General features: G+C 42.8%; 7 protein-coding genes across 7 annotated transcripts; 3 read left to right on the forward strand and 4 right to left on the reverse strand.

The window, feature by feature from the left end:
- Nucleotides 1–1,291: 1,291 nt before the first annotated feature.
- Nucleotides 1,292–3,922, forward strand: ARG5,6 (bifunctional acetylglutamate kinase/N-acetyl-gamma-glutamyl-phosphate reductase; the record flags this gene model as incomplete). The annotated part of the gene is made up of 1 exon (XM_018878670.1): nt 1,292–3,922. One exon carries the CDS (start codon nt 1,292–1,294, stop codon nt 3,920–3,922), a length of 2,631 nt encoding a protein of 876 aa, XP_018735950.1.
- Nucleotides 3,923–6,840: 2,918 nt separating this feature from the next.
- Nucleotides 6,841–7,767, reverse strand: RAD18 (E3 ubiquitin-protein ligase RAD18; the record flags this gene model as incomplete). Its single annotated transcript, XM_018878671.1, has 1 exon — nt 6,841–7,767. One exon carries the CDS (start codon nt 7,765–7,767, stop codon nt 6,841–6,843), a length of 927 nt encoding a protein of 308 aa, XP_018735951.1.
- Nucleotides 7,768–8,165: 398 nt separating this feature from the next.
- Nucleotides 8,166–10,760, reverse strand: LSB6 (1-phosphatidylinositol 4-kinase LSB6; the record flags this gene model as incomplete). Its single annotated transcript, XM_018878672.1, has 1 exon — nt 8,166–10,760. The coding sequence occupies one exon, from the start codon at nt 10,758–10,760 to the stop codon at nt 8,166–8,168; it is 2,595 nt and encodes an 864-aa protein (XP_018735952.1).
- A 508-nt stretch (nt 10,761–11,268) lies between these two features.
- On the reverse strand, nt 11,269–13,056 carry YPS1 (Yps1p; the record flags this gene model as incomplete). The annotated part of the gene is made up of 1 exon (XM_018878673.1): nt 11,269–13,056. The coding sequence occupies one exon, from the start codon at nt 13,054–13,056 to the stop codon at nt 11,269–11,271; it is 1,788 nt and encodes a 595-aa protein (XP_018735953.1).
- A 4,374-nt stretch (nt 13,057–17,430) lies between these two features.
- AMF1 (Amf1p) lies at nt 17,431–19,008 on the reverse strand (the record flags this gene model as incomplete). Its single annotated transcript, XM_018878675.1, has 1 exon — nt 17,431–19,008. The coding sequence occupies one exon, from the start codon at nt 19,006–19,008 to the stop codon at nt 17,431–17,433; it is 1,578 nt and encodes a 525-aa protein (XP_018735954.1).
- A 795-nt stretch (nt 19,009–19,803) lies between these two features.
- On the forward strand, nt 19,804–21,375 carry AWJ20_1771 (uncharacterized protein; the record flags this gene model as incomplete). Its single annotated transcript, XM_018878676.1, has 1 exon — nt 19,804–21,375. The coding sequence occupies one exon, from the start codon at nt 19,804–19,806 to the stop codon at nt 21,373–21,375; it is 1,572 nt and encodes a 523-aa protein (XP_018735955.1).
- Nucleotides 21,376–23,178: 1,803 nt separating this feature from the next.
- CRG1 (Crg1p) lies at nt 23,179–24,006 on the forward strand (the record flags this gene model as incomplete). Its single annotated transcript, XM_018878677.1, has 1 exon — nt 23,179–24,006. The coding sequence occupies one exon, from the start codon at nt 23,179–23,181 to the stop codon at nt 24,004–24,006; it is 828 nt and encodes a 275-aa protein (XP_018735956.1).
- Between the last annotated feature and the right edge of the window lie 52 nt (nt 24,007–24,058).

Consider the following 24,058-nt stretch of genomic DNA (forward strand, 5'->3'; position numbering starts at 1 on the left):
ACCTCACTCTTTTTATATTCCAATAGCTGATATAAATTTAAGAGTGGTTGACAGGAGACTTTGGTTAGCAAAACGGATCAGCATTAGATATAGATAGAATCTCCCGTATGCAGCTGATGCTTATCTCTAAAGCCGTACCTTATGGAGAAATCGGACACGTTGTTTAGTAGGTAATATGCACTTATAAGTCTGTTCAAAGTTTTAGATCACCAACATGAACCAATCTATCTATAACACTAACCTTTGATTATTTTGACTTAATCAGAGATACTTGAGAAATAAGAGTTAGGACAAAAGACGTTGTACAATGGTGACTAACATTATGGGTAAATCCTTCCGGGGAAATACTATTATTTCTGTAAGTAGACTGACTCTAGGTCGACATGCTGAAAAAACGAAAAATGTATCAATCCAAATGGCGAAATACTAATTCTATTGCAGATTGGATTGGCATCTAAATTCTTTGGCTTAGGAGCACGTAGAGCACAACTTATTTGCTCAAAATTGGGCTTCTATCCCGAGATGAGAATGCGACAACTAGACGAACCCAAACTACTGGCGATAACAAAAGAGCTCTCAGAACTAAAGATTGAGAATGATCTCAAAAGTGAAATTCTTGGGAATATTCGATTGAAGCGTGAGATAATGAGTTATGAGGGCCGTAGACACATAGCCGGGATGCCAGTACGTGGCCAACGTACGCGGACAAATGCTGTCACTGCGAAAAAGCTCAATAAAGTCAATCGTAGACTTTAATTACATTGAACACTCAAAAAAATTTACGATATCATATATTTCATTTAATGCATCTGTACATAGTCTTTTCCTTCTATTACTAGTGTCTCAGGCCATCTCTTGATTGTGCAAGGGAAACAAACTAGAACCTATTGTGTCCATTTTTATTTTTGCACGTGAATTCTGGCAGCCAAAGCTAGAGAGGGTTAGTAGTTGTAGCAGTTTGCGCAGAGCCCCAGTCGGTGTCAGTGAATCTCTTCTCCCGTACCAGATTGACGTGCGGCTGTTGCTATAAATTTTGGCAAATAACCCTAAACTGCATTCAGTATGATAAGACTCACAATAAAATACCGCAGTTAAAAGACTGATTGAAGAATCTAGTCAATAAGATTCCTGCAGACAGATTGGAGAGGTAGCATTTTGACCACCATTAAATAGCGCTCTTTAAGACTTATATCTCTCAAATCGACTGCTTATACCTTTTATTGCATCGGTATTACCAACTAAGAAGTACTTTTCAGAGGATTTCCAGGTTAAAGGGTACAAAATTTTCGAGATGATGTTGAGATCGGTTAATAAACTTTTCGTTCGCAGTTCTGCAGGTGCTTTGAGAAGGGCTACTAGGAGTTTAGTATCGACTTCAGCTCGCACTCCCTCTCGTGTTAGCGTGGCTACTTCTGCTCCTGCCATTGGCTCCAGATTGTACTCTACCAGATCGACCGTAATTCAACTCCTTGATAATATTGGTTCAAAGAGAGAAGTCGAACAATATTTGAAGTACTTCACCTCGGTCAATTCTCAGCAATTTGCCGTTATCAAAGTAGGTGGTGCTATCATTACTGATTATCTGCAAGAGTTGGCGTCTTCTCTGGCATTTTTATATCATGTCGGTTTGTATCCCGTTGTACTGCACGGAACTGGTCCTCAAATCAACGAGATTCTCGAGCAAGAGGGTGTAATTCCAGATTATATCGATGGCATTCGTATTACAGATTCGAAGACCATGGAGGTTGTTCGTAAGTGCTTTTTGGAACAAAACTTAAAGCTCGTTACCGCTTTAGAAGAGCTCGGAGTCCGTGCTAGACCTATCACTGGTGGTGTGTTTTCAGCTGAGTACCTTGACCAGGAGAAGTATCACCTGGTTGGTAAGATTACGAGTGTTAACAAAACGGCCATTGAGGCTTCTATCAATGCTGGCGCCTTGCCTATCTTGACATCCCTGGCTGAGACACCTGATGGCCAGATCTTGAATGTTAATGCCGACGTTGCTGCTGGTGAACTAGCTAGAGTTATGGAGCCTCTAAAGATCGTCTATTTGAATGAGAAGGGCGGTTTATTACATGGTGTTACTGGCGAGAAGATTAGTGTTATTAATCTTGACGAGGAGTATGAAGACCTGTTAAAGGAGCCTTGGGTCAAGTACGGCACTAAGCTTAAGATTAAAGAGATCAAGGAGCTATTGACTTATCTTCCTCGGTCTTCGTCAGTGGCTATTATCTCCGTCAATGATCTGCAAAAGGAGTTATTTACTGACTCCGGTGCAGGAACTCTTATCAGACGTGGTTACAGACTTCATGCCAGAGATAATCTCGATCAATTCCCTTCGAAGGAACAACTAAGAACAGCATTAGCTAGAGACCCAGATGTTCAGTCAAACAAGATATCTATTGCATCTTATCTTCGTGGACTTGAAGGTGTTTCATTTAAGGCTTATGGAGATGAGCCTCTAGAAGTTCTTGCCATAGTCAGAAATGGTCAAGAAAATGAGATTCCTGTTCTTGACAAGCTCCTTGCCAGTAAAAATGGTTGGTTGAATAATGTTACAGACAATGTTTGGTCAGCTATTCGCAAGGACTATGCCCAGCTGCAATGGGTCATTTCAGAATCAGATGAAAATTCAAGCTGGCACTTTAGTAACGCTGATGGCTCTTTTGCCAAGAACGGTAAGATTTTGTTCTGGTATGGCATCGAAGATACCAAAGCCATTTCTGATCTGATTGCTGATTTCTCTAAGAAGTCTGTACTTGAATCTGTGAATTCAGGCTCTAATCCTACTGCTTCAGCTGTCAAGAAGTCTGTTTCTGGTGTATTCCAACAGACTCGCTCATTCTCCACTACTCGTAGCACCCCCTTCTTCTCTTCTAGGGGTCAACTCAATGCTAATCCCAACCCTCCCCTTAAAGATGGCACTAACACCAAGCCTGCTAAGGTAGCTCTTATTGGGGCCCGTGGTTACACTGGACAGGCTCTTATCGATCTTATTAATCGTCACCCTTACCTTGAGATTGCTCATGTGTCGAGTCGTGAGAATGCCGGTCGTCCCCTCGCCGGCTACACCAAGGCCTCCATTAACTATGAAAACCTCCAAGTAGAAGACATTAAACGTCTTGAAGAATCTGGTGCAGTTGACGTTTGGGTCATGGCTCTCCCTAATGGTGTTTGTCAACCATTTGTCAACGCCATCGACGAGGCTCGTAATCCTGCAAAGAATTCAGTTATTATCGACTTGTCCGCCGATTATAGATTTGATGAAACAAATCAATGGACTTATGGTCTCCCTGAGCTCAACAACCGTGCAGAAATCGCCAAGGCACGTAAGATTTCAAACCCAGGCTGTTATGCTACCGCTGCCCAACTTGCTATTGCGCCCATTCTAGAGTATATTCCAATAGATGCCGTCCCTTCTGTGTTTGGTGTATCGGGATATTCTGGAGCTGGTACAAAGCCTTCTCCTAAAAATGATGTTGAGAACCTCCGCGATAATCTCATCCCTTACTCCTTGACTGATCACATTCACGAGCGCGAGGTTTCTTCGCAACTTGGAAAGCAAATAGCGTTCACTCCTCACGTTGCCGCTTGGTTCCAGGGTATTTCTCACACTATTAATATCCCCCTTAAGGAGAAACTTTCATCTCGTGACATTCGTAATATCTATCAAGATCGATATGCTGGTGAGAAGCTCATTACCGTAACTGGCGAGGCTCCTCTGGTTAAGGATGTGTCTGGTAAGCATGGTGTTGTTATTGGTGGATTCGGCGTTAACAAGAAACAAGACCGTGTCGTCATTGTTGCAACTATTGATAATCTTCTCAAGGGCGCTGCTACTCAGTGTCTTCAAAACATCAATATCGCCCTGGGTTATGGCGAATACGACGGTATTCCAGTCGACCACGTCATCCGTGGCTAAATTTATATATACTAGAATGTTGATTTTTATTACTCTATCATACTTTAAAGACTGTAATAGTCAACGGTCCCTAAGAGCTCAAACCCTCCAAGATCTTTGATTGACCCATTTGTCATGAATCCTAGAGATAATGTTATGATGTGAACCGCTAAGGATTACAGAACATGATGTTCGAAGCGGATCTATGCAATATCAGGACCACTTCCGATCTTCATCAAGATATAGACATCTTATTATAACTTAAACTCTTGGTTATTAGATATTAGATATCTGCTTAATGTCATACATAAACAGATAGATAGATGGCAGCTATTATCACAGCCAGAGCAAGATGGTCAGTAATATAGAGCTTTTCAAAACCAAATGGAACGACCACAGGCTCACCATATCTTACAATATAGAGCACTATAAAATGTATTAAGTGTTTACAGACACATCAGCGACCAGCAGCATGGTCGCCAGCGTGGCCAGGGAAAGGAAACCGGGGGGTTCCATCTGCATTAAGCGGTGGTGGGGGCATCTGGTGAAATTGCTGGCGAGGATCAAACCCTGGTGGTGGGGGCATACCTCCGAAAAAGGGGGGTAGACCATGTGGTGGTAGACCTTGCTGGTTTGGGTTGAAATTGGGCGGTAAATGCTGGGGCGGGACAAAGTCAGGTGGAAAGTTAGGCTTACCGTTCTGGTCAATGAACCATCCTGGAGGTGGTGGGGGATATTGATGAGGGAATACAGGTGGCATAGGAGGGGGGGCATTTTGAAGCCCAGGGGGAAGATGGCCAACTAGATGTGGTCCATTTCGTTGAATCTGTTGCTGATGTGCATTATAGGAAGTTTGCTGTCCTTCTGAGGGGGGGAGTTCTGTAGGTTTGGTAGAGACCTCATGTGATAAGGTTTGTTCGGTTGGCTCAGACAAATGCGTCTCGTGTGTTCGCAGGGGTTCAGAACTCTTCTCTACACCAGATACAGGATCACTTACAATTTGAGAAGGGGATGCTTCACTTGCTGGTGGAGCAGATGATTTGTTGAGTAAACTCATAAAAAAAAGATCGTTTTCCTTCTTAGGAGACGCCAATGAAGGAGTTAGGGATGACTCGGATCCATTGTTCAATGGATAAACTGATTGGGATTGTGGTTCTGGTTTCTCGTTCGAGTTGGAATTTTCCTCAGCCTGAGCGCTTCCTAGCATAGCCATGATGCGTTGAAAGCCTTGCTTATCATCATCTGATGCTGACTTAGGCAATGACACATTGGAGCCTGTCAAAGATGGAGGTGGAACCGGTGGCAAGTTACTTGAGCCAGGTGTACTGGCATCTGACATAGAAACAGTGCTAGGTGTCTGGGTGGAGTTCTGATCGGATACACTGCTCGATTCCGGTTCTGACCTAAAAAAACTCGAAAATCGTGAGGCATGCCCTGAAGGAATGGCTGTGGAGTTAGCACCTGTTGACGGAGTGCTTACAGAAGATAGATTAGGGCTATCCCACATTCCGAAGAGTCGATCGACCCCACTTCCCTTCGACGTATCCTCAACTAATCGTCTTCTCTCATTTCCACTTTGTGCTGAAGATGAATTGCCTGGAAGGAAATCAGAGAGCTGTGGTTCAGCAACGTCGTACCCAGCTTTGCGCATTTCTTGAGCCTTCATCTTTGCTCTCCAGAGTTCAAGTTCTTGAACAGAATGTCCTGCATCTCCTCCACCTCCTTCTGGCATTGATAAACCACTGCTCTTATTAGAAGTACCCCGACCAGCACCACTGAAGGCTGTATCTCCTTTAGAGCCATCAGTGAACCATTCAGGGGCATTGCTGCTGACACTATTGTTATTCTTTCGTTTATTGCCATTGGCATTCGGGTTATTATTACTAGACAGATTTGGGCCCCATGTGGTGTCTTCTCTTTGATGACGATTGTTGTTCCTGTTACTATTGCTTGAACCTTGGTTTAGCGACGTTGAAAACCCACCCATTTTGCCTGATCCGCCCATAGATGAATTGGCGAACGCATTCCGGGGTGCACCCAAACCGTCTTCTCTGTAATATCTATAATGTTAGTCTTAATATTTGACCTTGATCAGATTCGGTTCATAACTTAAACTGCAGTTAAACATCGAAAAACTTACGGTTGCTGGGTCGAACCATTACGTCCAGAGTTGTGGTAAGTGTTGATGGGCTTGGTCGTCTGCTTTGGTCTTGGTATTTGTTAGTATTAGGACAGTTAACAGGCAAAAAATGGCACGTCTTACATTTCGAACTTCAAGAGCCCATCGGGTACTTTGACTAGAGGCGATTTCGAAAGTTCTAGTAGACTTTCAATAGAATAGTGGTAGTATACAGCTGGCATTCGAGCTGTGCCATCATTAGTACCCTCCGTAGATTCTATCTCCTTAAAAGAGATGATTGATGGATCCATCATATGAAAATTAGTGATTATAATCTAGTTATCCAGCTCTGTTTTGTTGGTCAACGTATTCCAAGTAAAAGAAATTAATCGAAGTGTAAACAATCTGGACGCAGAGAAATATTAAACAGTTCTATTTGATAGGCAAGAGATTTGATTTCAAAGTATGATAGACACTTCTTGTTTTCTGCCCAAATTCCACCAAAGATTGTTTACAGAATGTCTGTTGTGCTATCCAACAGATGAGATGTAATGCGTTCCCTGCTATGTAGTTCAAAGTTAGTAGCGAACAATCAGTCAGCCGCACGCAGAACATCGTCGCAACTGGCTTACCTCCAACTACTACACTTAGGACTCAGCAACGAGCCTGACAAAGGGTTGGTATAGTCCTCGAGAGAGTGAGCAACAAGACTAGAGAAGCCATATTTATGTACTATACAACGCTTCTCGGTCACAGTAGCTTCAATAAATAAATAGATTAACGTCTGAATACAATAATGCATAATCTGAACAGTACCTACCTACGAATTGGTGGGCTCTGAGGGTGACAGAGCATCCGTCCTCCTTTTTTTCATATTATTTCTAGCCTGTAGAATCAGGTCATTGAACTGGCTAGAATTACTTTGTGACCATGCCTGACTATCGAAGTTTTTGCCTTTTGTTTGAATCTTAACATTGCTCTGGTCTCCTTGAGTTCGCTCCATCGCGTCCAGTTGGCGCAAGATATCAGGTCGGCTGACAGGGCTTTTTGAATCGCAATTAGCATTCCATAAATTTAAAAAGTTGACATGTCGTCGCTCTAGCTCACTTCTGGAGCCCTTTTTCGATAATCCCAATCTGGAGAGTACATCCCTTAGCTTAGAGTCATTTAACGATGAGTAATGTAGAGTTGGAAGCTTTTTGAATTGGGCAGGAGAAGCTTGTTCGCCTCCAAATATCCCGCTAGATTTTGTAGCTCGATTCAACGTCGAGCCTGATCTGATTCCAGAAGACGATCTGGGACCAAGTCGAGACCGAAAACTTGAGGTACCTTTCTGCGAATTTAAGCACATGGCGATATGTGGCCCTTGTATTTCAGAGACTTTCATTCTCTTTTGGCAGATAGGACATTCTCCTAAAACTTCAGACTCTATCTTGGCAGCTTCTTCAGCGGAAACAAAATTTGGAATTTCTGGAGTTCTGCGTTTCCTAGATGATCTCCGTAGCTCATTATGCACTGTCTCTGATTCATCGGATTTAACTGTAGTTACTTCACAATCAGATGAACTATCATCTTGTTCGGCAGAATTAGTAATACCAAGAAGAGTAGCTTCACTGTTATGCATTTCGGCACTACTTTCTAGTCCGGACTGCTTATGTGAACTTGATCCCACAGGCCTTGGCTCCTGCTTTGAAAGGTTCATGAGTCTCTCACGAATATTAGCGTATTGCTCAGCTGTTTCTTCCATTGCAGTGTTCTTTCTTACAGTAGAGATTTGTATTTCCTGTCTACATACTGGGCAAGACGGCCTACTATCTGAAGACAAATAGGTTCGAATGCAGTAGGAGCAGAATGTGTGATCGCACTGAGTGAGTACTGGTGCCTTGAAAAAATCTTTGCAAATATGACACCTTAACGTAGATTCGAACGTACTGAGGTAAGGTGCCCGGGTGGCCACCCAGTCTGAGCTGTCGCTAGTTTTGTCCATTTTTATTTTTTGACTTTAAGAACATATAAGCAGACGCCATCTTCGTGATATTTTCGTGTTCCGGATATGCAGAGTATAATTGAGGCGGATATAAGAATAATTGATTTCAATCTATCAACCTAGTCTAATGGTAAACAAAAGTATGTACTTTTATAGCTCTAGCACCAGGTAAAAACTGGGGGCCTACTAGTTACAGTCTGTAGCCTCTCCACAACAACCTTACGAGTAGCATGATGGCCAGTAATGAACGCATAACCTAGTTCGTCGTCTGCCCATCCTGCCTGTGTTGAGAGATGATCAGGTTCAGGTTCAGCGGGAGCTCTATGTATGGCAGGCTCAAAAGCAGGTCCAAGAAGAGGTGCAGTTTCGTCATCGTCATCATCATTGCAATCCACTCCGTCGACTGTAATGCCAGGCTTGGAACTTCGTGGGTCTACTGGTGGCTCTCCGAGGGCGTCACTATTAACCAGTTGCCTCCATATATCGCCTCCTCCCTTTTGTAGCTCTTTGAATCTAGCTTCTAGAGCCAAAGAACCTCCCCTCTTACGTCCTCGAGTTGTTGCTTGTGTCGGTGAGAAACTCGACAGGCGAGCTGAAATCGATTGTCTTGCTGGTGAGCGAGCCATGGCAGGTGTTAAGTCCAGTTTTGCAGGACGCTGGTTCTTGTTCGGATTATTTGAACTGGGTGCGTTTTCGATCATGCTCTCTTCATCCCTTGGCTGACGCGAAGAAGGTTCTTGCTCGTCATTATAATCTTCCCACATTGGCGTGTCCATGGCATTCTGAACTGTGGAAATAGAAACACTTACAGGCACTTCCATTTGATCATCCCACACCATACATCTTGTTCGTCTCGAAAGCTCTAGTGGGCCTTGGTCGTGATGTTTTAATGTCTCTACCAAGTTAAAAGCCTGACCTTTTAAAACAGCCAGTTGGCGCTTCCACATTCTTTCTCTGAAATCAGGGTCTCGATTAAACATTTCTCTTAACACTATAGTTGTTTCTTCCCACCACTGTGTGCTGCAGAGAATAGGTAGGAAATGCTCTTTCGTTTCCCTGGAAAATGGCTGTCCAATCATAGCAAGAGGCAAAAATAACCAACCAAAGGGATATGACCTCCATTCATCGGGATGCTTCCAGGGGAATGATAGTCCGGAATCAATAGCGCCAATTTTGAGTTCGGGTAAAAATTTGTATGGACCGTTGCTACTTTCACCTGGCGCTTCAATAAGTTTCCATTCAAGCTTAATCATCCAATTGTCGAGTCCTCGGTCTGTATTTCGCATTATATAATCGAGAATGACCAATTTTTCTAGTTCCAAGCGGAATTGCTGAAGAACTGCAGCCGACCACTTGAACGCTGTTTCTGGAGGAGTAGAGCCATCTTGGGAAAGGTAAATGCTCGCACTGCTACCTCCTGCTCTATCCAAATAGTTTGGCAATGGATGCTTTCTTAAAAATACATTCGCTTGTTCATAATCGTGCAAGAACAGTTGAAAACTTCCCACCTTTTCCGGTAAAGGCTTTGAAGCGTTCTTATAACGTCGACGGTCAAAATAAGGATAATAAAATGATGGTGATGACATAAACACCGTGTCTGTGAAGGGAACAATATATGTCTGTAGTTGTCTGTCCAGAACACTTGCGGCTGCTTCACAAATATAGCCATTATTAGGAATTAAAACGCTTCTTCCAAAGAAACAAGGAAACAGGTTTCTATGTAACCATTTGGTCCATTTTGGTGAAAGCTTGCCATATGGTTCTTCATCTTGTGGCTTGAAAACACCCACCACTTTGGCTTCTCTATCGTACATGAAATAACTACCGGAACTTCCCTGTGCTATTCTCCTTGGCTCGATTCCATGAGAAAAGGCATGGATAACGTCTTTAACAATGGACTGAAACTCATCTCTTCTCACCGGACCACTATCAAGTAGACCATGTACTGGGACAACATATGGCGTTAGCGGTGGAGAGACTGATTTAGACCAGTTCGGAAGTTTGTATACCGAATAATAGATTTCATATGAATACACATTTGAGCTTTTCTTACCTCGCCGGAGATTTCGATACGTGGACTGCATACCTCTAGACCACCGAGCCAAAGTATCGTTAATTGTACTTATGGATACAACCGAGGACGACCTTTGCCGCTGCAAGGGGGATTCATCGCTAACAATCGGCTGAGGTGGACTTGAGAATGGACTGAGTTCAGCACTCAATGGGGAAACTCCGCGACTGCTGCTATTGCTAATATTTCCGTTAGCAGCTGGGTCATCGCCATGCAGCTCTTCTCTACCTCTATTACTCTGGCCATATAATTGATTATGGACCCTGCTAGGCAGTTCTAATCGCTGTTGATGCTGTCTGTCAAGAACATATGCATCGCTGCCATGTCTCAAAGGAGATGGCTTCAACGGCACGTTATTTGTCGGCGTTGTAGGTTTAGAAGAACCAGAAAAATGAGCATCTAATGAGTTTGTATTCCTAGATCGAGGTTGCTGACTGTCTTGTTGAGCAAAGCGGGTACCTTCGCTTTTGTTAAGCAAATCATTATCAATTCTAAGCTGATGCGCACTATCACTGGCTTGTACAAGATCTTGTGCTGGTAACGGTATTGCATCTATAACTCGGTTATCCGACACTACTGAACTCAACTGCCCGTCAGTATCTATGTCGTTTTCAGCTTCCTCCCTATCTAGCTTTAAAAGCACATCGTATCCCGTAGTTGCCGATGGAAACGGTCCAGACATATTTTAGAAATTTATTTGTGCAATGGTTTTGGATCTTATTCAACATGGGAATTATTGAACTTTCGTAATCTCCTTGTCTTGTGGTCCTCGGAATCCCTTATAGGCATTGCATATTGCACACTTAATCTGCAGGGCTAGAGATCGTCGGTATCCGGTATGCCGCAAGTCCAAACTAATGATGTCTCTTTTAAAGCGAAAAAAAACGTTGAATAAAACTAATATAGCAATAAAAATAATTAAATAAATCTAGTACTGTAGTTGATAAAACCACAATGGGCCCAAAGAAAGCCATACAATGCAAAACTCTACAGTGCACCAGCCATAGCTGGAATCTTATGAGACCTGAGTTACATTTACCATGAAAGAGATCCCACAGTATAGACGAAAATGGTGAAACAAACAAATAACGATAGCATGGGGACATCATGACGACCAGCAGCACTCTTGCTACTACCTATTTTTATGTTAGTATAAATGTTAAAGTGGCGGTTTTCCCAACTCTCATCGCCTAGCGCGATATTTCAACACTCTTGTATTTTACAAACATACCTGATGCCCCAGTAGAAGAACTGGAATCAGACGACGCACTTGGAGCACTTGACATGCTATCTCCAGATGTAGAAATATCAGCACCAAGGGATGAAGAGAGAGAAGAACCAGTTTTAAACGTACCTGAGTGGGAGTGAGTAGGAGTGGGAGACGAAGTGATATCTGCAGAAGCGTCTGCACCAGTCTCGAAAGGACCTGGAGTACCAGATACACCAGAAAATACGCCAGTAACGGCTTCCGCTTGAACTGAGGTAGCAACCTGAGTGGAGCTATAGTTAGGAGCCTTAACAGCACTAGGAACACTACCAGAAATAGCCTCGATATTACTTGATGTCGAGTTATAGTTCGTGTTTGCAATAGAAACTTCAAAATTATCGAGGTCGTATACAACAAAAGCGCTGCGAAGGAAAGAATCTCCAAGAATAACGTCATCCGAAGGAAAAATACCGATAACACATGCCTCATTTCCATTGTTAAACGTAATGGGGTTGTTGTTATTATCAGTCACCTCGAATAAAATTTCTGATAAAGGAACTGTGATGTTGGCACCACTGAAGTTGTAAATTAGAGAGGTGTTGCCATTCTGAACATTACAATCAGTGAGGTAAGCACCAACGTCTTCTGAGAATTCAGCACCGAGTGCATTACTGAGTGAACTAACCACATCATTCGGGAGGTAGCTGAAGGTAGTTCCTGAATCGAGCAGAGCAGCAGTTGAACCTGCCATTACAAGTGACTCTTTTCCAGTGCTATCCTGCAAGGACAGACCAGACAGGACTACCATCATCCTCTCAATTGGTTGATTGAAACCAGGTACCGACTGAATAAGGGGTATGGTCATTAGTGTACCCTTGTATTTATCATGATCAACAGCGCCAAACAAAATTTCCCCAGATTGAGCATTGACGTCGTTAAGCCACAGTGAGTACGCAACTGTGTCAATATGGCCTTGAGTCTTAAGAAGTTGGGGAACATTCTCATATGTGAAAGGACCAGTTTGTTGGCTTGGTCCATTTTCGGTGTCGCCGCCCTGTCCGTTTCCACCATTTCCGCTTCCGTCACCACCATCGCCACCATCGCCACCATGGTGATGGAAAGGTGGTGGCCCACCTTGACCAGTTTCCTGATTCGTAGATTCGAGACCAGGGAATCCGATACCGAAAACGCCCTGACTGGAATTTGCCTCAAGGCCAACTGCGATTGATGAATTCGTTAAGACAATAGTTCCTATCTTGAGAGTATCTGTACCCCATTCACCCTGAGCAAAGGAGCCATCCGCGTATTGAATGAAAAAGTCACTATTGTTGAAAACAAAAGTCGAAGATTTGTTTGCATTGAAGGTACCTGAAGAACAATCAGCGAAGCCCTCGTCGATTTCCTGTTGGTTTCTAGCACAAAAAGGATTATTGCTGCTACTAACCCACAAGTCACTGGATCCAGTATCGATAGCAGGAAGAAAAGTTTGAAAAGGAGTACCAACTTCAAGACTTATTTGATAAAACGTGAACTGATTTCCCAATGAAACAGAGAACGAGTCATCATTAGAATCTCGACGCTTAAGTCCGCTGGAGCTCGATGACACTTGTTGAGGGGGGTGAAAGTACTTGGGATTATCATTGTATCTACCAATTGGATGAGTATTTGCTCTGGTGCCAACGAAATCTAGAGACACAAAGCCTGATTTCGTAGGAGTGGCATAGACAGAAGATGCAACAAATGCCAGACAAAACCCAGTTGAGAGCTTCATGATGGACCGATAGAATAATGCGGTGAATAATACAGATGATAATAATGACACTTAGCCAGACAGAGACGAAAGACGCCACAAAAATGAATCAGAGCCCAGAAGATGTCAAGGACGGTTGAAGTCTAATAAAACCAATCCAGCTAAAAAAAAAAAAAACTAGTAAAAATGCACACTAGGTAACCAGAGAAAAAAAAATTGAATCAAGGACAAATGTCAAAAGATAATAAATAGGACAGATGTCAGATAAAGTTAAGGATGAGCTTGTCTCAAGTCTAAAAAATACGCCACAGTGGGACAGATATGAGGTGGGGCAGCCGTTGAACTCCAAATCGGTTGTCAATAAGATTACTATCAGATTAGTTTTCAGATTACAAGTTTATCGCAGCAAAGTACAAATGTAATTTCGTAGCTCTGCAATAACGTTGCTGGAATGAGGCAATATAGAACAAAAACACGTAGGAGCCGAAAGCTATTCCTTGACCAAATATAAAGTTACCGAAATTGATCCAGTATATAACTTTGGATCAAAAGATATCTTTATATTCTGATAGTTGCTGAGGAGTTTCTACACACTTACACAGCCTCAACTATACGAGTATAGTTGTTAAAAAGTCACAGGTTCGCTGTGATGGAAGCGTACTAACCTAACCGTAGGGCGGATGAGCGGATATGAAATCAAAAAGGCAAATGAGAACGAGAACACGTCAAATGCGGAGTCACCCTGGTTTGCTTTTCAAGGCAGTGTCTATTTTTTTTTTGGCTCTTTAATTGCCCTCTTCGCGAAATACGAATAAGAAATAAGTTTCGTCAAATTGAAAAGGAGCAGGCTTCTTCGCTAGTTATAGCTTCCGAAACGCTCAGCAGCCCCGCAGATCTATCGAGCCAAGCACCTTCCTATTCGGGATCCAAACCCCTCTGTGCGGGAAGATCACTTCTAGTTTCCCCTCCTCCTGCGTTTCCCACCCTTAGTGGGAGACAGTTGTTGTTACATCAATACGCATGGAACCACAGCACGGGTTGCCGTCAATCGTAAATAAAGCAGAAAAAAAAATCTACGATTCGAGGGGCCTGCCAAGTGGCCAGCTCTACTTGCCACCTTTTGGAGCACATTAACATCCCGAGCCCCCTCAACGTCGTCATATTTTGTGTTGCGGTATCATGCTGCGGTTCGCTTGACTTCTGATCAAGCTCGTGGTAGGCACTGCCTCGTTCTCAGAGGGGGGCAAATTACGGCAATAGTACGGGCCAGACCAAACCCGCAAAGCCCTGCGCAGAGCCGTTAGAAGTTACTGTTGCTAACTAGTCTCAGCTCTTGTTGCCTCTATTTTAAGCTGATTTAGTACGACCAAACACGGATAAGAGACCACGAGTAGGGAGCAACTAACCTGATAAATCTCTCAATGCACGGTTCACTTGCAGTTGCAGGTGCGATGACTTTAGCAATTCTGGGGGGAGGGGGTCCTCATCAACAGCATTAGTGGACGGTAATTCTTCACCATGAGGAATGAATTAATTGCAAAGACGCCTTACAGTCTCTTCTCGTGGATATTAGAAATAAGCTCATAAGCTCATAAGCCCTATGTAACTAAACAAGTCAATTTTATATAACGAACTTAGCAATAGCTATGGCAGTCGTTGTCAGTTTCCATGACTTCGAGCATCCCGCACATTGTTTTCGTGAATAGACCCTGTTTCGCATTCAGGCATGGCTTGGCACACCGCGTCGGTGGCGTCTGACATTTGCAGAGTCATGACGTAGTGAAAGATCAACACGAAGCATCTGCATGTAAATTAAAAAAGACTGTACTGCATTTCTCTAATACGAGCTGTGCGTCTGTACGTTTTCTTAATTCGACCTACCTCCCATAGTGACTGCTATATCTAAATTTGACTGATCACTGAACAGCTAAAGCTTAGGTGACGGAGTTCAATCTGTATTTGGCTGGTGGTACCCGACAGGCGATACCTGGTGATGGCTGGTGACAGTTACCTCTTTACGTTGTGCTTATATTTATAGGTACCTTATTGTGAGATTCACTCATCTAGCACACTCACGGCTAGTGAGGAAAGATCATGGAACGGCGGGATATGAGAAACACTTCTGCATTCCTGGTTTCTTGCAGACGAAAAGCGTCCGACCGTTGAACGATCGGCGGGCCGTTTCGACGGAAGAGCTAAAGATAGTCCGATAGTCCCAAACTAAGACCGATGCTCGGACCGACATATACTTCACTGAAAACATAGTGTCTAGCTATGATAGAATTATATACAACTATTCCCTCGGGGTAACAGGTTGTTAATTTTTTGATATGATAATATAAAGTATATATACAGAGGGTTATATAAATGCTTATGCTAAATGGCTTGATTAAAGACCGACTTGTTCATCTGTTATCAGTTGGCAGATGAATGCAAAAACTGTATTCCACTTTTTTCTCATAATGAATGATAAACAGAGAAGTTGGAAAACTGCCGAGAATGATATCGCTACAAATGCAAATCCTGTAGCGATAGAAACTCTGTTCTGGTTAGCATGACTGTGCACAGTCAACTTGATTTTTATAGCGAACGGTCCAAACTGCCTATTGTGGCCTATCAAGTGCCACCATGACAACTAGTATGCTAGCATACTACGTATGTCAAGTAAGTCAGCTCGGATGCACTTCCATGTAATAGCCAATATGCAACTACGAACCATTCGGATCATCCGTCATAGGGAGGTCGGCTAGCCGGAATACTCAAAAGACCGACATTAACGCAGATACTTACAAAGCAATTCCAAGGGACCTCGTAAGAAACCAGTCCTGATTGAACCCGAATTGTATAGCATGATTAGTGAAAAATTCTAGTAAGGATGTTGATGATGCACCAGAAGAGCTCGACAAACCAACCAAAACCTGAAACCCACCTAACAGTTGGGACAGAGCCTTGGCCATGGCAAGCGTAAAAACCATCACCATTGATATAACGGCTAATCGAGCCGTCCTTGGAGAAACCTTGGCTGCAGTCTGATAAACGGTCTGATAGATAGACGAACAAGACGATAGAAGCGAGTTCATGATTCGGGTGCTCATTGCTTGTTTGCTATGTAAGTCGAACAATAAAAAGTACTAAACAGATGAGGAGATCTAGTGTAATCAATATGCAGTCCCGTAGACCGTAATCTGGACTCTAAGACCCATGTAACGATAGTTAATGATGAGAGGTTCGCCGAACGATTAACAGTCACAATATATACAATAGCTACCAAGCAGCGGCAACTTCGGTCTAAAAAAGTTTAATGATAAACTCTTTAACTGACTTCTTGTTAGTTTCTTTACCCAGAGTTCCCAACCAGCCATAAATATACTAGATGAATCTCATATTACATCACATCACACCCTATCGACTGTTGCTTATACCATTCAATAAAATGGTCGAACTCTGTATAAACACAGCAGCTTCATACGAACTAACCCATCTACAGTCCTTGATCTAAATATACAATGCAGATAAAAGCCTTCTACAGCAGGTCCTGCCTGTTGATAAGATACGAAAGTGTAAAACCGACGTTGAAAAGGTAGTGTGGGGCATTTCCCGTCTTTTATAGCATCCCACTGTACGACCTCAACAATGCCGAAATGGGGTTATATTACCCTGCAAGGCTGATTGCTACTTCAAAAGTACTGGCCGAGACCAATTTAAGCAATAAGAACGGTTAGATAATGCATTGTGCGGGCGGCCAATGTTGCATGACCAGTGGGTTCCATTTGCTCCGCTGTTCTAAAGCAGCTTTACACTTTATAGGTTCATGTTCGTTTAAGTTGAATTAAAACTTATTTACCGTAGCTTGATGCCTGTTCGCTGACTCTTGTAGCATTGCTTCCAAATAGTGGGGTATCATCAGAGTTATTGTTCTGGCCATAGACGTATAGCCAAATTAGCAATTGCATGTTCTGTGCATGATGGACTCCATGCGGTGCATAAGACCCCACTCTTATCGAGCTCGGCGGCCCTTTCACACGTGGATCATGCATACTAAAACCTACGGCACCAGCTCCTCAATACCAAGGGTCTGACTTTCAATAGTCATTTTCTTATTATTGGAGACTCTGTCCATAAGTTATTTACTGATTATGAAAGGCAGAAATAATGTTTGAGAAAATGTCCTATTGATGGTCCGTGACAGATTGATGAGCAAGCGTTAAATGCGACGAAACAGTGCACAGGGAGCTCCAATTGTCAGGAGCCGTTGATAGTATTTAGCAAGGGATTGAGATTAATATTATTATTGAATTATACTCGGAGATCTATAAGCCATGCATATCGAAAATATATAAATATTGGTCGCCCAGGAGCAGAGCTCTTGGCGATAGTTAGATCAATCGACTAGCGTTATACTGAGGCCACCTCATTTGTAGTTTCAGGCAGATTCTTCTCATCCAAAACCTCTTCATCAACTAATTTAGCTTCAGCTTGCTGACCTACATTGGGATGATCTGACTTGATAAAGATGATACCAATCAAAAACGCAAGAGCTGAATAGGCAAGCAGAGTGTAATAAGTTGCCTGGAAGGACGAAGCTTTGAGGCCATCACCCATTTCACTGGTTGCAATTGCCAAACTGATCGCAACTCCAAGCTGACCACCGGTCTGACAGATACCATTCACTAGGCCTTGGTGATCCAGTGGAGCAGAATTGCTCACAACATTGATAAAGGTAGCCATGAAGAAGCCACAGCCAAAAGAAATAAAGATAGTGGCAGGAAATAGAAATCTCCAATAGCTATGATTATCAATGTGTGCCATCAAGGCGGCAGCAATGATATTTAAAAGTGGTCCAGCAACTAGTAGGATCTTAGAAGGGATTTTACCGTACGAGGCACCCCCGATAACGCAGGCAATAATAAATGAGACTCCAAGAGAGATAAAGTTAACAGCGGAGTGCATTGGCGAAAGTCCCATGAGTCCTGTCATTTCATTGGATCCCGCGAAAAGGACCACAAATAAATTAGCAAATACTAGCGGAGACATTGCAAATACAACTGCAAGGTTCTGAAATGACCATGCGTAGCGAGGTAACAAAGGCTCAAAATTGAACAGCTTTTCGGCTAAGAAAGTCTCATAGTAAGCAAAAAAGGCAATCAATAGAACACCAATAATAATTGGAGCAATAACACGAGCTGATTTCCATCGTCCTGGAGCACTGGTAAAACCAAAGACAACAAGAATTACTCCACAGACAATAATAATCGAACCAACCCAATCAAGTTTGTTGAGCTTTTCTTTATTGGTCGGAGTTTCCTCAACAGAGAAAAAGGGCATAAATAAGAAGAAGCAGGATAATCCAAAGGAAAGGTATAACAAACCATGATAACCAATACTGGTTCCAGCGAATCCACCACCCACCAGAACACCAACGATTCCGCCCATTGCAGCGCATGAGCCCACAATTGCAAAGGCAATTGCCTGTGTGCGTCCTGTAAAAGTATGGGCCACTAGAGCGAACGAAGTAGGGATGGTTAAGGCTGCCCCAACTCCTTGTAGAGCTCTAAACACGAAGAGAACATAAATATTGTGGCTGACAGCACCGACAAGACAGCAAAGCGCAACCAAAGTCATTCCAACGGTGAAAACTAGCCTATGACCGACGTAATCTGCCAATCTACCTCCCATTAGAATAAATGATCCATAAGTCAACGAATATGCCGAGATGACCCAACTAGCAGTATCGATACTAACACCGTAAGTTTCAGCAATGGTTCGGGTGGAAAACATTAATCCGGTTACATTGAGAATATCCAAGATCTGAGCACCAGAAAATACAATTAAAGAGAAAGGACGCAGAAATATTCTGATCTTATTTATCGTCTTTAGCGACTCCAGAGGCAATGCTATAATAGCCTCAGGGGGTGTATCAAGGCCAGACATAGGCGAATCTGGTTGCTTTTGAGAAGCTGATTCTTGAGTCATTGTGTATATATTAAACTTGGGATATCGGGCTATTACAGAAATGTTAAATCGGTGGCAAAGTCCGGTGTTTTATAGCCACTTTTTCACTTCACTATTGACCTCGAACTGGTTTCAAGTATCTGCAGGAACCCTGCATGGTGATCGGATAATTTAGACTACGCACTGCGGAGGTCCACCAGCTAGGCTTGCCCCTTCCACTACATCATTATCAGCATGCTCGTTTTACAAGGCTAACTGTTTGCGGAGTTTGCATATACGTATCGCCGGCGGGTTTAACCTCATTGATAGGCAGCGGTAAGTCCGGCTGTGCGTCAATGCGGACTTTGACGAGATAGACCACATACATTTCTGTTTTAAGTGGAGTTTGGTGGAATCCCGCACCAGAAAGTCCGCTCCGCACTATAACTCGAGATAAACATGTGCTTTCTTTAGTAAAATTAAACATCGGAGAACCTTCCGAAGGCTTGGATGACAAACAGGCGGCAGTCACTAGGACAATTAGGGCCGAAATTTTTCTCGCCTCCAGTCATCTCGCATGCTCAACAGCCAGATAGTGGTAAGGGCCAAAAGCACCCTCAATAGTCGGATCTGGCTGCAGTCATCTTCTAATGAACGGATACAACTTGACTTCTCGACATAGTTCTGTCGCATCTTGATATGAGCGGTGCTTTTGCTGTGAGCCTCTAAGCCGATTTTGGAATCTCATACTTAATTTATTTGGCCTGATAATTCTAATAGGAGCTTATTATATTCACCAAACTAAGTTGATAATTATCATATGGCGTGGCATACAGAATGTCTCCTATAACTTCATCAGGATTATCTAGGCGGAAGGCTTGCCTGACATGCTCAACTAAAAAGCGAAGATGTGATATGTTATATCCGTCTTGTACCCGATGTTCAACAACTAATACTACATGTATATATACTGCCAACACATCCAACCCCATTGTACAGCAGCTCATAAATGGTCAAGAATCAAATGAGAAGTGCAAAAAAGACAGAAATATACTAATAACGCCTGGCATTAGTTATGGTGACATACCAACATCTGGAACTGCCACAGTAACAGATAATAATGGTATTTCTGGCCGTTCAGGTAGTCCTTCTAATAACCAGACCTCGTATCTGTTAAAGATAATGAATTCAACTCCTCCAACGAGTCCATCTCTGCCAAGTTTTGTAGATGCTATGTTTGATATCCCAATGGAGCTTGAAGGCTCGGCCCAGAATGTGGTTCTTTCGGAGCCTGCACAGCCTGTAGTGGTTTCAGATGACATGTTGAGAACTCCGTCCGTCTATCCTGATCAACGGACATCGGTACCGGTACCATCCCCATCGCAGCAGCAGCAGCAGCAGCAGCAGCAGCAGCAGGAGAAAGATCTAGAAGATATAAGTATCACAACACCACCTGATTCAGTGGGACATGTTTCGCCAGCCGATTTCGATTCATCTGCCTTGACCCAGGTCAAGAGACTAAGGTTTTTTAATCTCAATTATCGAACAGTCCAAGGGATGCCATATTCAGAAGAAGCTAGTGATTTGTTTGTGAGAAGAATCCACCAGTATCCTAAACTATTTCTGAAGAAGTTGAAAGTTTCCTTTATCCACCCGTCATTGTATCCTAGAGGATATCCTCCTGTTTTATTGACGGCTCTAGCAGTTTGTTCCTTGTACATAAACCGACCAGATGTTAGAGTAACTGCGGGCGATAGTGCGAGTCGACCAGTCGTTGCAGCAGACTTCAACCGTAGTATAAACCAGTTGGTTGAATCCATGCTACTGCCTATGCCCGTGATGGCAGCTTTGCCGATTCATGATAAGCTTGCCCTAGCTCAAGCGCTAATTCTAACCCAATGCATTCGATTATATAGTGGAGATATTAGATTTGCAACACAAGCTGAGAAAATCGTATTACCACTGACTGCATTATTTGATGACTTGGTAGCGCATGTCCATGATCTGTATTCGACGCAACAAGAGCCGTTTTATTGGAATCAATGGATATTTGTACATTCAATCACTCGAACATGTTTCTTAGGGTCGTTTATTCAAGGTCTGTATTATTTCTTGCGCGAACAACCCGAGTATAATCTCGTGGCTCCCTTCTTGCCAATGTCGCTTTCACGGGCAAAATGGAGAGCATCATCTGAAGCAGAATGGAGTAAAGCACTGTCAACCGATTCTCAACCGTACGAAAAAACACTCGGAGAGACCTTTGTGGTTTTCGATACTATTGAGGGCAAAAACCTTCATGAACTTTGTTATGAAGCTATCCTTATGTTTTGTTTCTGCTTTGGAGTTGATAGGCTCCAATCTGAGCTTCAGATCGACTTTGACGAGTATTTGACAAACAGCGACTACTAACTATTTAATTTACAACTATTTATATTTAAAGTTACAGATTTTTATGAGCTAGCTGGGATCCCATGTTGACAGAGAATTAATTGACAGCCAAATAATATTGGTGGTTTGTAGATAAGTGCAGATTGACGATCAATATGACCGTGCATGGTATACAAGCCCCAAACACTCACCCTCTTCACAGATGTAAAAGCCACGCACGGCTGCAAGTTCTCTATGAAATGTAGTACTTTTCATTGGTTGTGAGTAACTGAAATAATTGAACATCGGGACATTGAACGAGGTTCACAGTATACGCAGACGTGTTCTAGTATTTTAGATCGCTCGACAATCGAAGATGTCAGGAGGAGGCCCAGTTCCAGTGTATAAGGTAAGTTAACATCGGAATGTTCAGAGGGCTATTTCACTATACCAGCCCTGGACAAAAATTCACGTATCTTTGACTAACGCTAAATTAGAAATACACTTCTGTTTCAAAAGGCATTTGGGAGAAGCTTAGACAACTTCTTGTAGCTGTTCCCAACCGTTCCTCAGGTAATCCAATTGTACCTCTATATCGTCTACCATCGCCTGGAAGTCGTACTACTGAAGCTGAGGCCTATACAGATCCTGCTACTTTACCTACTGCAGACATTGCTCAAAATCCCTACTATAAACGTGATCATAGAAGAAATTATCCACAGACGGCCGTATTCAACCAGTCCACTATTGCTGGACTGTTGACCTATGGCTCAGCCCAGGCTCCTAGAATTGCTGACGGTGATGCTGGTACTCAAGCTCTCTCCCAAGTCGAACAGGGTCAAGTGTCTTTGACACAAGCCATTTCCACATCCACTAAAGATATCATTCTCGGTGATGTTCTTGAAAAGAATGGTCTGCCACCCCTTGCCCCATCTCTGAGGTCTAAAACCTACACCATTGTGCCATTTTCTCAAAGTGGTATGTACAATGAGAACTACCCTGTTCGCTCTTTCAAATAAGACGTCTGTTGGGTCATGTCTCGTTTGAAATGATTTATAATTAATAAACATATGTGCATTACGAACTAGTGGTATTGAACCACGAATCCACTGCGCCAATTTGGTCGCATTTTACAGCAAGTTTTTCCGAAGTTAAACTTCAGCAAGGTCTCTCATTGTTTGGCAGTATGATAATAAATATATTACATCTGGCCATTCTTAGTATTATCAGCGATCTAGTCTTTGAGTAAACCAGCTTCGGTGTATATTTTGTTCTCGTGCCTCTATTTGTAAAACTTGGACATTGTAGTTCATAATACCAGAAAACTAATTTGAAGTACAAGCATGGCACTGATTATTACCCGAGTTTAGAGAATCGATGCCAGAGTTGTGTAGAGATATTTGGAATGATGTTGTTAAAACCTATCTTGTCTAGTCTGACGTTTTAATTTAACGGTAATGATCTGCATGCCCGTGCCTTATCGCAACATAAGTAAACCCTAAGATTACTAGCTAAATTGCAAAAGCTAATCATTGCTCTGTCTATCTAATAATAGTGTGCGTGTATTGGTCAGTCTGAATATTGTGGTTTAAAACCTCACACTCTTCAAGCTATTGCTTAGCGATTAGACAGATTTATTTCCAGAGGTGAGATTGCGTTTGCAGCCGATAAGACTGCTGCAGTAGAGCGGTGGTCACGTCATAGGTGCTGGTAGATACTAAAATCGCTCATCAACTCGACTATCTTGGCAGTTGGATAATTTTCTATATGCTACCATTGGTGCGAGATAATATCTCTCGCTTAACCCCCTTCGCGAAAGGTAATTGGAGATCTGTCCTATATAGAATGTCTTCAACATCATCCCCAGCTGCCAATCCGAGACAGGTCAATTCTGTTTCACTCAACTCGTTCAATCAAAACCATCTACTATACGATCAAGTCCGACCAGGATATATCCCAGAGGCAGTTGAGACCTTTCTTCAGAAATTGCATATCACGACAGGTTCGAAAGTTGTTGAATTGGCTGCGGGTACTGGTAAGTTCACCGCTTCAATCGCCGACTCAGGGTTTGATATTATTGCAGTAGAACCTTCGCCTGGGATGCTGAAATCCTTCAAAAAGAAGTTTCCTCAGATCCCCACTATAGAGGCTTCTTCGTATGATATTCCATTAGAAAGTGAGTCCATTGATGCTGTTATTGTCGCTCAAGGATTCCATTGGTTTGCAAATGACGAGTCTGTGAAGGAAATTGCTAGAATACTACGTCCAGACGGTCGATTGGGCCTGATTTGGAACTATGATGATCTGGAGGCCCTAGACAAGAATAGCGTCCAGCGTAGCATTGCTGACTATATCCATTCTTTTGATCTGGATGTACCTCAGTACCGCCGAAAGGAGTGGATCCCTGTTCTTCTCAACCAACCCTATTTCTACGTCCCTTATAAAGAAGAACATTTTAATTTTAAAAAGAGGGTCCCAAATGACAAAGACTTTTTCTGGAAGTATTGGGAGAGTCGCAGCTATATCACAGCTCTTTCTGAGGAAAAGAGATCGGAAGTGCAGCAAGAGGTCTATAAGCTGTTTAACAGAAACCTCAAACCAGAGGACATCAATGAAGATGGTACCTTGACTTTTAGGGCTGGTGTTCATCTCGTATGGCTAACTAAGAAGTGAAATAATGGTATGTGTGCGCAATGCTCAGTCGAAGCTACACATATAATTAGAT

This window comes from Sugiyamaella lignohabitans, chromosome A (assembly GCF_001640025.1).
Source record: "Sugiyamaella lignohabitans strain CBS 10342 chromosome A, complete sequence".
Taxonomy (NCBI): domain Eukaryota; kingdom Fungi; phylum Ascomycota; class Dipodascomycetes; order Dipodascales; family Trichomonascaceae; genus Sugiyamaella; species Sugiyamaella lignohabitans.